The 12,487-nt window shown below is 41.3% G+C and overlaps 1 protein-coding gene across 4 annotated transcripts in view; it reads left to right on the top strand.

Annotated features, from left to right (window-relative positions):
* acot7 (acyl-CoA thioesterase 7) overlaps positions 1-12,487 on the top strand; it is a 48,982-nt gene that overhangs the window by 11,100 nt on the left and 25,395 nt on the right. For 2 of the 4 annotated variants that reach the window (XM_068733404.1, XM_068733402.1), the window contains exons 4-7: positions 4,332-4,423; positions 4,648-4,762; positions 5,610-5,624; positions 5,803-5,889. In XM_068733404.1, coding sequence (XP_068589505.1) covers positions 4,332-4,423; positions 4,648-4,762; positions 5,610-5,624; positions 5,803-5,889 — 309 coding nt within the window. The remainder of the gene's footprint in view (positions 1-4,331; positions 4,424-4,647; positions 4,763-5,609; positions 5,625-5,802; positions 5,890-12,487) is intronic. The other 2 variants (XM_068733405.1, XM_068733403.1) reach the window with 1 other exon arrangement.

The raw sequence follows: 12,487 nt of genomic DNA, 5'->3' as shown, positions 1-12,487 counted from the left end.
CACACACACACACACACACACACACACACACACACACACACACACACACACACACACACACTTCCCTTCTTTGAAAACGATTTGAAAGGCAGGACTGGCAGGGTTTCACATGTTCCTGGCTAGATCTTTTCCCAGGCAAAATATTGCTGGATGGCTTGGACATTTTACTGTTTGGTTGCAGACCCGCATATGTGGTTTATATTTATATTTGTATTCACCTTTGTGCAGCCATGCATGTTATTGCAATTTTGTGTAAACATAAATGCTCATGCTTCTTTTATTCTGCAACACTATGTGGATTACGCTCTGTGTCCATGCATCTTTTGTATTTTTGCATTCATGTTTATTATTCATTTGTGTGTGTGTGTGTGTGTGTGTGTGTGTGCGTGTGTGTGTGTTGGGAAAGGAGGCAAGCACCCAGGTTCCACAGTCAGTCAGGCAACATCTCATCAGGCAGGCCTCAGTCACGGCCCCCAAGGGGGAGGCTGCCTACTGTGGGCATGAGCCGTGATGATTGTCCCCGCTGGAGGGATTGCACATGCGCACTAACATACACATAGACCCACGCACATCAGCACACACAGATTTGCATGCACTCATGTATGTACAAAGATGCATGAAAATACACATGCATATCTTGGAAACTGCACACAGTCACAGTCACACACACACACGAAGATCCATGTTAGAAAACTGCATGTGCACAAGCACACACACACACACATCACACACACACACACACACACACACACACACACACACATGAATAGACAGAGTTGAGAGCAATGCATTGTGGGTTGAGACTTGAAATAAGCATGACAGTTCCTGCCATGATCCTGCACATGCTGAAAGAATACGTGAACATACACACACAATATTTTGAAATATATTTAGGTTTATATTCAGCTCTGCAGCTCATTGAACAAAATGTGTCATGCTTGTCTGTATATCTTAATTATCCAGTCATTACCCACAGCAGGAGAAAATCTATCAAATACATTTTCAGCACAATGGAAAATCTGTGTTTTTGATCATGGGGATCAAGCACTAAGAACGATCCTCACTGCACTGTCTCTGAGCCTGGAACGTGGTGTTCAGGAAAGAGAAAAGAAAACAAGGGGGGTTTTCTGCTTAGAGAAAGAATGAAGGATAGTGGGCAAGAGTCAAGGGGGAGAACGGAGGGTGAACGAGTAAAACAGAGTGATAAATCAAGTGAAACTGTTGGAGGTGAAAGAGATGGATGAGGACGAAGGGGCTGTAAAGGGAAAGAGGAAAAAAAGAGGAGGAAAAGAGCAACAAAATGAGAAATTAAAGATGTTAGAGCCGACTGAAATTCAAGACTATTCAAAGCTCTGAAAATGTGCATTTTGGAAACTTCAAAAATTTTATGAAGTAGTGATTGATGCCTTAAACTTAGATTAAAGTGGATTGGATGATGCATAAGTAGTGCTGGAGGGATGTTTCGCCCACTTAAGCACCCATGTGAACACTCAAATCAGGACCCAAAAATGCTTTAATTTATAATTAAATATGACTGAGCAAAGCATTTAGGAATTCTGTTGCCTGTCAGACAGTTAAAAAAAGCCCTGTATGTCTAAGGCTGCTCAAGACCAGCTACTGCTGCTGTTTGTTTTGTAGTTAAAAACCCAATTTGCTGGATTTCTGTCCCATAATGAGTTGAAAGTTTTAGGATAAACACACTGACAATCTGATTAGTATGATTTGTTTTTTTGATGCAGACTGCCAGACTCTGTGGCTGTGGTTTCCATTGTTGCTACGGTTATTTTATTACTGCTTTCTGTTTGCTGACATTATACTCCTGTAAAATCAGTCAAGTGATGCTGCTTGGATTGTCTCCTATGTAATATCCTGCCACTCACAGGCAGTTCTTGCACATTAATGCACTCAGTGCACTGCTGCACCAATACACCATCAATTAAAAATAAATTGTACCGCCACTGCCAGGTGCCATTTGTCTCAGCTGTCATCATAGCTGCCAGAGTGCCCTTTTACATTCATTGTTCTAAAGCTGCCACCAGATGAACTTGGAAAAACCACGCACAAAGTCACTGTGCTATGTTTATTGAGCAGTGTGCCACAGAGTGTGGAAATTTGAGTGAACAGATTTGTGGAGCTTGTGTGCAGAGTGGATGCAGCCAAAACCTTCCTATTCACTAATTCATTAATGCTAACTAAGTAAGCCAGCTGTCCCTCCTGCTAGTTGAAACCTCTCCTTCGTGACTGAATTCAGTTCACCGTAATCGCATAGAAAACAACAGATACAATAAACCCATTTCTCAATGTTGACTGAATGATTTTACAGCCATTTTACAATACAAACAAGATTGATATGTCGTAATATAAGCGCATGTTATGACTGAGGTTTGTTGAACTTGCTTTTCCCTTAATAATGTGCATGATACTGCGCGCATGATGAGGAATAATCTGTGCTGTTTTAGTAGACTCACTGTGAAGGTAATAAGGGTGCAGTCCAGTTAATAACATGGTCAAACATTGACATTGTCTTCATCTGATGCAGAGGGATTTAAAATTCAAAGCCGGTTCTCTGATTACATTCTGGCCCAAAAGGTCGTCAGTCGGACTGGGAATGGTTCATTCCATTGGCTCACCCTCCACCCTCTGTCACTCTCTTTCTCCTCCTCTTCCTCCCTCCATCCTAAACATAGTTCACTTAAAAGGTCCAGCTGGAGCTAATAATAGGCTGGAGTCACTCAGTCTTGGTAGAGTCATGGATATGTAAATATGCCTTTCTCCTGTGGGCTACTTCCTGGTTGCAGGCAAACATGCGAGCCAATGAGAGGAGAAAAGCGCGGTCGGCATGGCAACGCGGCCGGCTGTCTGCACAGTTTTAAATCGGGTGTAAAATGCAAATGTTATTCCCCAAGAGTAGTCTGCCATAAGCCTCGGCTCCCACTCTCTTCTCTTAACTTCACATTTCCTAGTCTCCGTCTCCGTCTGCGCACCGTTGATCAAAGGGCACACAGTAATGTCACAGTAATGTCACAGTAATGTAACAATTTACATTTTCTTTCTTCTATTTCTATGTCCATGTGCATGCACTGCACAAATATGCATCTTTAAGTTCCTGTGTATTTGGCACAAGTAAGTATAGTAAAACATATGGGCCAATTGAATTCCATAGCGTCAAATAAATGAATCTGAAAACTTCATCAAAGCTTCATCAGTCGTAACGAGACACATCAATCCACTGAGTACATCAGATGCTGCAGCCACAAATAACAGCCTTTAACACTATACGACAGTGATTTCATTTGAACCTTCCTGTCTTTAATCTGTGTACCCCCCTGTGTGTCATAACACAGCCTCAAAATAGCCTCTCTCTCTCTCTCTCTCTCTCTATCTCTCGCTCTCTCTCCCTCTCTATCTCTCTCCCTCTCTATCTCTCGCTCTCTCTATCTCTCGCTCTCTCTCTCTCTCTCTCTCTCTCTCTCTCTCTCTCTCTCTCTCTCTCTCTCTCTCTCTCTCTCTCTGTTAGTGAATTAATTAAGAGGAAAAGTGTAAGCAGAATAGAACAGATATCCCTATGGCAACCTCTCCGCCTGATTGCTATGAGATGTTATTTCTACGAGTTTTGTCTTCTGTTCTTCTGACTTCTTAACTTTCTGTGGACAACTGAAATATACAAATTGAAACGATGGTGGTGTCACATATTATGTCATTTTTCAGTTGCCATTTTCTTATAATGTCACCAACATATTGAAAAACGTTCATGAAAGCCTTTTCAAAGAGATGCTATGAGCGTCTCGGTTTTGGCAGTTGACACAGTATTGTGACACAATATTGTGTCAACTGCCAAAGAAGAATATTTGTACCAAGCATTTAATGAGTGAGTTGTCATTGTATTTCATCCATTTTATAATCACAACATGAAAATGCAGAGTTCAGGATTTAGGGATTATGCTAACCCTTGCACTAACCGAGGGACTGTGTTTAGTCAATGTGAGCTTGTGTTCTGAATGATCGTCTTTGAACAAAGTCCTCATTTGTGTTCCGCTCCTTTGTCTGCAGAAGAAAGACTAATGTTCAGGCAGCGCCACTGGGTTTATTAAAAAGTGGATAGGCTTTTATTGGGGTATTAATGAATGTGTCTGTTTTGACAACGGCTATTTCAAATTTGTTTGCGCCATTGTTGTTGTATTTTAAAGAAATATCAAAACTTGTTGCTTATTGTTTTACAGTCATAAAACTCAGAGTAGATTGTGTCTCTTTGTTTGATGGAAGAAAGCTGTAAAATTCCTTGCTGACATTTTCCTCCTTACAAGAATTCAACCTTTTCTTTGTGTCTGCAGGTGCCAAAAAGCTGGCCAACAAGGCAGCGCTGTGGTACGTCCCCTGCTCGCTGCAGAATGTCAACAAGGTCATGGATGTGCCGCCCATCAAGGTACATGGAAACTTGGCATTTTACCTCTTGGCTTCTCTCTGTCTCTGTCTGACCCTACCTTCATAATATAAACTGTGGAAATTCCATTTCGCTTGTCTTGCATCTTGAATGTCAATGTGATAAACTTTTCTTATTCTGCATGCAGCCATGTAGAGACAGATATTTCAACGGGTGAGCCCACCTTTGCTCATGATCATATTGTATGCTGTGTGCTCTGTCTGCAGTATACCAGTGAAGAACAAGAGGAGCAGGGCAGAAAGCGCTATGACGCTCAGAAGCTGGAGAGACTGGAGACCAAAGCGAGGACTGAAGAGGTGGTGCCACCTCCACCCAACCCAGGTAACATCCTGCACTAAAGGCCTCCAATCAAATCCTGTGAAAGCAGCACTTACAACAGAAATCTGCACTGTGCAAAATGTTCCTGCTCTTGAAAGAAAGTTGCAAATATCAGGTGGATTTGTATCTGTTATGATTGGTGCTAATGCCCTCAACACAAGTGTCATTATGGTTTAACCTGCAAATTCTGTAACAGCTCTACTTAACACAGAGGTACTACACAGATCTATTTGAGCCTGAATTAATATCCATTTTGTGTTGTACAATAAATTTGCAGGAATTTAAGTAGGTGTATTGGTTGTAGTAACAGGAGAACATTCAGGTATACACACAATACAGGACACAGTGTTCTGTGTCAATATTACCAACGCTGCACCTTTTACAACTCCATGCTGTGATTATGAACTGCATCATGAAGTCAAAAGCAAACACTTTCTCCAGCATAAGACCTTTTATTCAAGCCGGCTCTGATAATTTTTTAGTATGTCTGAATGTTTTGTTTGAACTGTCAGATAACTGAGATTTCTCTGTAAAAACAATTGTTCAGATTGATATTGTTTTACAATGTTATTGTTGAGTACTGAGGTAAAACAGTGTCAACTGTCTATAGAGTGAAGAATCCCTCGTGTACTTTCAGTTTTTAATGTACTATTGTCCACTGTTGCTAACTTGTGCCCTCTGCTAAACATTACGATACATATCTTCGAAACTCAAGAACTTTTTTAACAATTTTGTTGAATAACATTTAAGTTGATCAAAGGAGCATTTTTGCTCTGTAGATGTATTTCATCATCGTGATGGTAAGATTGATTACTAATTATGTAAATTTGTCATATTCATTCAAACGCAGAGGATCCACCAAAGGGTAAGCTAACTTGCTCCACAAGCATCATGTCAGTACAATAACTTTGGCGGGGAAGCATACAGAAGCATGTAGTTTATGTTTGTGTTGGTTTGTTGGATAAAATACACACCAGCAAGCATTTTTCAATACAAAAACTGCTATTTTTCACAATTCTGTTGTGTGTGCTTTTGCATTGCAGAACAACACACTGTTAGTTTCAGCCAGTCCAGTCTGATTCATTTGGTGGGCCCCTCTGACTGCACACTACACCACTACGTTCATGGCGGTGAGTCCAACCATTTCTCCCCAATTTCACACCCAACTCGCTTTAATCCAACATCCACTTTTAGCTAATTTTCTTGGTCGTCCCACCTAACGCGGTGTGGCTGATTCATTTGAAATTTCTATCAAAGAATTCAGATTGATATAATGTAAAATTGTAACTTTTTCCCAAAGTTAAAATGTACTACCACACAGTGTGATTGGTCCAGTACTAACAGCTGCTCACAAGCCGTTTCAGAGCCCAGTGTTTCCAAGTTGCCCTCTGCCACTTAGTCTCCAGTATCTGTCAGATTTCTTTGTCACTCTCACACATGTGAAACAATGAGCTCATGAACGCCATTACACTCTTTGGTATTCAAGGCAGGAGTAGACCTGACCATCCACGTCCTCAGAACAGTATGGAAATCCTGCAGGGGAGAGAATGAAACAGAGAACCCTACAGCAGAGAACATATAGTGGGATGTTGAAAAACACAAAGGGTTGGGCGGAAGGAGAGCGATTTATAGGAGAAGAAAAAGAGATATATACATTCACAGTATCGACATTATTCCCTCTAGTCCACCTAGAGAGGTTTGCTTATGAATTGCTGACATGGTTCATCCCAGTTTCATAGCCTTTTGCATTAAAACCCAGAGATCATGTCCTGTGGCAACACAGCAGAGGCACAGAAGGAAGAAATACTGCTGAATTTAATCTAAAGAGAACTGTCCTTGAGAATTTTGTGGCTCTTAGTACTGAGTTCTCCTTAGTGAATGGATGAATGAACGGTTGTTTGGTTCGGAAATGTCTCACCGTTTTTGTGAGTGAGTACGAATTTGTGGGATTGTAGTGAGTCTGTATTTGTGTGTACGTGTTCACTGTTGCGTTTTGAATTAACTGCTCGGGTTGGTACTTACATTGACAGCACTCTGTGCAGTTATGAGCATGGCTGTAATTGTGAAGAACAGAATGACAAGGACGAAGCGGGAAATAGACAACTCGAACAACAAATGGGAAATAGAAGGTCTTGGTAACAGGGAGATATGGCGCCGATGCCGTTTCCAATTCTGTGCTTCGCTGACAAGCGAGACAACTCAGAGGCATAAATTGTTCCTCTATGACTCGTCTTTTGACCTCGTTAAAATTTCTGACTGGGCCTATTCAATCATCCTTAAGTAGAAAATCTATTTTTGTTACTTGGATGGTGCTTTCAAAAATGACGTTTTGAGGCTCCTTGCTTGTAAAAAGTGAAAAAATTTCTACTGCATATATCCGCAAAAGCCCTTCAATGGAAACACTGTATGTGCATCATCCTTAATACATATTTACACCCATTCACCCCCCCCCCCAACCCAATTTGATAAAAAATTCCTAAAAAGTTTGCAAAGTACTTTAGAAAAAAAAAGATGAACAAAGCATGGAGCAAATAGAACAGAGAGCAGCAAACTAAGATTAAAAGCAAGATAAACAACAAATTGAATGAGTGCGTATCCAGATTTGATGGTTTAGCCACCCGTAACCAAAAACCTGGTTTATCTGATGTCCCAAACAACATGAAAAAACAAGCCTTCACCTTCAATGGTAACCATCCTGGCTGCATCTGTAACAAATCCAACATTTTATCAGCACAGAGCAGATGCTTTTTATCGGTCGAGGTATATTGTTTCTGGCAAGATATTTCTGCCTCATACTGCCATTTCTATTGAGGTCAGCTATGTAAAGAGGCCATCAGAGAGACACCAGATAGTGAGGAAGAAAGACAGACGAGAGACGTTGACTGAGAAAGAGATGCAATGAGAACGGAACAGGACAGCAGGATGGGAGGAGGACGGACCAGGGCGGGACGGATAAGTGTAGCAGTAGTCATGGTTGCCTTTTTAATTTGGCGAGCTTGCTGAGAAATCTGTCCAATTAAAAAAACAAATGTGGAACAAGCATGCAGGTAATTTAGAACACAAACACACACCGCTGCTCTCTCTCTCGGTACATGCCATTGCTCATTAAGCAATGTTCCCCGTTGTTCGCTGCCGCTGCTTTCACTACACTTATTTTGTTTACATAACCGAGTCAGGTCAGGCAGCCGGGGTGCTCGCTCTCGCTTTCTCTCCTACTGTGTCTTACCCTCTCTTGCTCCCTCTTCTTTCTATACTCTTGTTGGAGAAATGCAAACAGACTCCTTCATGACAGTGCCGGGCTATTCGCTTACTGTATGTTTCCCCTTTTGTGGTGTGAAAAAGTGGCCTACTTAGCTTGAGCCGAAGGAAACATAAAGCAACAAACACACAAACTTTCAGGAACACAGGCGCAGGCGTGTTCATATTGTAAACGTACACAATGGATGCATATACGCTCTGCTAACAATTCTTAGTTATTTTCCCTGTAAAACAACATCTCTTTAGGTCCAGGGACAAAACCTCACTGACTGACAGCAGATTGGATTGGATGAAAATCACATGTTGCTGTCATTAAATAGGATTTTTTAATGGCAGCACAATCAATTCCTTTCATCCTCATATGCTGCGCTGACACCAAGGTTGTAGGGAAAGAATTCGTGACACAAAACCAAAACTAAATGCAGGACTAGATACCACCAGGAGTAAATTAAAAGATATATATTTTTGAGATGTTTGAAGGGAGTGATCACATTTGTGAAGTCAACATTTATTAATCAATAAAACATGCATTCACCATGTGGCAGGTGCTGAGGGACCTAGGCCTGCAGCTGGCTATATAATGAAAGTCTCCAACGTGCTGAACAAAAAGCCTGGAAATTGTCTAAATGCTGGAAAAGATCAGAGGATCCCAAACTTCGAGCCCACCATGCTGCCCATTACCTCAACATTATTTTCTTTTCTCTCTCTTAACTTTTCTTTTCTTTGTTGCTTATTCTTTACCGTCTGCCCACCTCATTATCTCTTCCTCTCTCCCTACCCACTCTCCTCGTTCCTTCATGTTTTAAGGAAGTGTACCACTTGTTTCCATGGAAACAGTGGTTGATTGCCACAGGTGGACACAACTGCAGTCTGATTAAAACAAACAGACTGAAGATTTGATGTTCTGTAAGACACTTTGAGTATCCTTTTTTATCTGTGCACAAACAATCAGACTAGTAGCTGTCAGTGTGTGCTCTAACGCATCCAATTTATGTTTGCATTCGTGCATTTGATTTGTATGCACACTTTCTTTCATGTATGTGTGTGAAGCTACATCATTCCATGTATTTACAGTACATGTGTGTATGTGTGTGTGGGAGAGAGGAGGAAAGACAGATGTGTGCCCATAAAGTGGTGGGTATGCATAGATTTGATGCAGGATGTGTGTGTGTGTGTGTGTGTGTGTGACAGAGTTGAGCCAGGGACTGCCTGAGCACAGGAACACATCCATCACTGTGGCTCTATATTATCTGTCCTCTGCCCTGGTCTATGCTCAGTGGGTATATAAACATGTCACTGCCTGAGACAGAGGAATTCAGGGAGACAGGGATATGTCCACTGAAGCTTGTGTGATCGACCTTTGTGAGGAGTGTGAGTGTGAGTGTGTGTGTGTGTGTTTGTGAAGGGGTATTGCTTCCACTAACTCCACCTCTAGCCTTCTTTCCTCCAAAACATTGATTCAGAAATAAAATACTGAATCAGCTGCACACATTTTTTTTAGAAACCCAAGAGAAGAGTCTTTAAAGATTGGGGCATCCAGGTAAAAAACCAAGCTCCTGGTATACAAGAGACACTGGATCTTCCGACCCAGGTAGATTGAAATAAAGATACTTTAAAGTACTTCATTAATCGCAAAGGAAAAAGGCAGAGTTATACGTTTTTTACAAGTATACTTGTGATCTACTTTGCAAAGTCCATAGAATCTATGTAGCGACCTATCCATATACATTTTAAGTTAAAAATGCATCAAACAAAAGTTAAAAAATCACCGTAGTTCTGTCTGGCGTTTGGGATGGAAGTCAAAACTCCAGAATGGTAGAGCTGTTTCAGTTATATGCAAGGGAAATCAGTGAGGACACTTGAATATGGTTATTGTGACGTGCAGCAAATCCCACAGCTCTGTTGGGTGTCTGAGACCGAGACACTTTAATGAGTTGAACCAAAAAGCACAGCAGAGCAGCCTTGCCATGTTCAAACCAGTCTTCAATTGAATTCAGAGTTTGTTTACTTATGCTAAACGCTGATGTCGAATCAATACGAGAGAAAAGGCACCAACTTTAAGGCACCACCACAAGCTATCAGTTGTCTGTCATTGTTAGGCATACCGTAAAAAAATGTGAAAAGGAAGGATGAGTTTCCCTTACTTATTTACTGTTTAAAAAGCGACTATATTATTTTCAAGCAGGTTGTATTTTTTGAATGAATGCAGAAAACGAGCAAGTGGTTTTCTGCTCACGCATCCTCTGTTGTTTGTAAATGAGAAACCAGTCCGTTAAACCACACAAATTTGTTTGTTAAGGGTTGCAGGGGTTCAGATGAAGGCAGAGGGCCCTGAATGATTAAAGAAAAAATTGATTCTAGAAATGTTCAACCAGAGAGAGCAGTGAAACACTGATTTGAAACCTGTTGTCAAGTTACTCTTGGTGTCTGAAGCTCTTATCAGGCCAGGAACAGCCCCAACAACCACAACCAACCACGGACTATATAGGTTGAAGGTGAAGCCACGGAGAAAAAAAGTCCATAGATCATGTTGCTGTGAATGTACGGCAACTGAAGCCAACAGGGACATGCGGTCTCACCTGTCATCATGACAAGTAAAAAACAAATAATGCTAAAATAAAATAAATATTAATATTTCTCTACTGATCTGTACTATAAATGTCATTTCTGTATGACTCCAATCATTTTAAGCATTTTTATAATCAAAATCGCTGAATTAGCGCATGTCCTGTTTAAACAGAGGAGACAAGTGAGGTGAGGCAGTGACGAGCTGTGCCTCACCTCAGATTGCGCAATCCCTCACAAACTGGGTTGAGCACGTGCCTTTTGCTTTCTCATTGTTTGTCACCACTGTAATATTTGTAGACACTTTTATTATATGTCCTTTCTTTACATAGAATAGGTAATGTATTTCACGTATGTGTAGAACATATTTAGTGTTGCTGATCTGACATTAAACCGCAGTGAAAAAGCACAGAGGGGAGGCAAACACTACTCTGCCTCAAATAAGAGGGCGTGCGAGAGCCCACGGGTCGGGTTTATGCTTGCTCTGTCGTTGCTCTTCTTCTACACATCTCTTCTTCTTCTTATATTTTACTTTGACCACAAACATGTAAGATTCTATATCCAAGCTTAAAACTGTCGGACAGTTCAACGTCGGACAGGTAAAGTAACCTTTTATGTGTTTGTTGTTCTCTTTATACATCCGTGGTTGTTACACAGATTATCGCGGAATCTCACGTTGTTCGCGGGTTGCGCCCGCGAGCGCTCCGCTTCTGAAACGCTCCCGGTGGGGCAGGTCGCGGCGCAGATCGCGGCGCACACGCTCCCGGTGGAATCAAATATGTACCTTACCTATGTGTGTGTAAAGAATGCTGATAAGAAATACGAAAAACAACCAGTAGTCAATGTGCCAGCTGCCAATTGAATGGTGATTTAAGCTTATTAAGCATATTTGTAAATCTGATTTATGTAATGTCAGTGCCTCACCAGCCACGAACCTCACTGCACGTCACTGGAAGCCAATCCAGATGAATGCATACTTTTTTTCTGCTCAGAGCTTCTCTCATCTGAATTTTGACAGCTAGACAGTACAAGGACACATTAAAAGAGACAATTGAAAAGTGATGGGGACCTTGTAACCCAAACCCCAGTACCTTACCTTATAACAGTATTACAAGCTGATACTATCCAAACATAAAATGGAGCCGGTTTTTCAGTGGTGAAATAAACATATACCAAGTTAAAGACAGAACAGGAATTATCCATGTGTTTTACTGTTACTAAGGCCAAGTTCTACATTTAGAAAAGTAATCTGCAGGAGCCGATGACCTTTACCATCACGGCAAGAGAAGCATTTTATCTGAAAGCTCTTTATCTGACAGAATTTCCATTACAGGAATCATATCTCAGTGATTTTCCCAGGCCTGTGGTGTGCATGGAGCTTACAGTTTAACAGTAACCATGACAGTGCTCACTCACAATTTTCTGGACTTAAAGTCACAGTTGTTAAGGTGTTTGGTAAAGCTCACCACAGCTGGAATGGTAAGATATACAAAAAAAGCAGCTTATGGGACTTTCTAAGAGGATGTGGATGGGTTGCTGCGTGGGAGTAATGTTAACAGGAGCTGTTTCTATAGTAACAGCTCGTTAGGAGGCAGTTTGAGCCGTTTGATACTGTCCATGATTAAAGCAGTTGTTGGAGGAGGGGATGAAAAGGACAGACAGAGATTGAGGGATCTGTCAGTGGTGGATAAAGGTATAGGGCAAAAACAAGAAAGGGAGATACGAACAGAGATGGAAGGAGTAAGTTTAGAAAATGGTGAGCGATTATGTGAGCGAGGCAGAGGTCATGAATGCTTTGCTATCGATATCTCTTGGTCTCACACTTTCCCCTCCTTTCATCAGTGTTTGCCTCGTGTAGTGTGCTGTGTCTGTGCTGGTTCTAATTAAAAGGGCTTGAAGTTAGTT

This window comes from Cebidichthys violaceus, unplaced genomic scaffold (assembly GCF_023349555.1).
Source record: "Cebidichthys violaceus isolate CVI_PGR_0920_01 unplaced genomic scaffold, fCebVio1.0.p SCAF_6, whole genome shotgun sequence".
Taxonomy (NCBI): Eukaryota; Metazoa; Chordata; class Actinopteri; order Perciformes; family Stichaeidae; genus Cebidichthys; species Cebidichthys violaceus.
The sequence above is the reverse complement of the archived record's forward strand: the minus strand, read 5'-3'. Positions and strand labels throughout refer to the sequence as shown.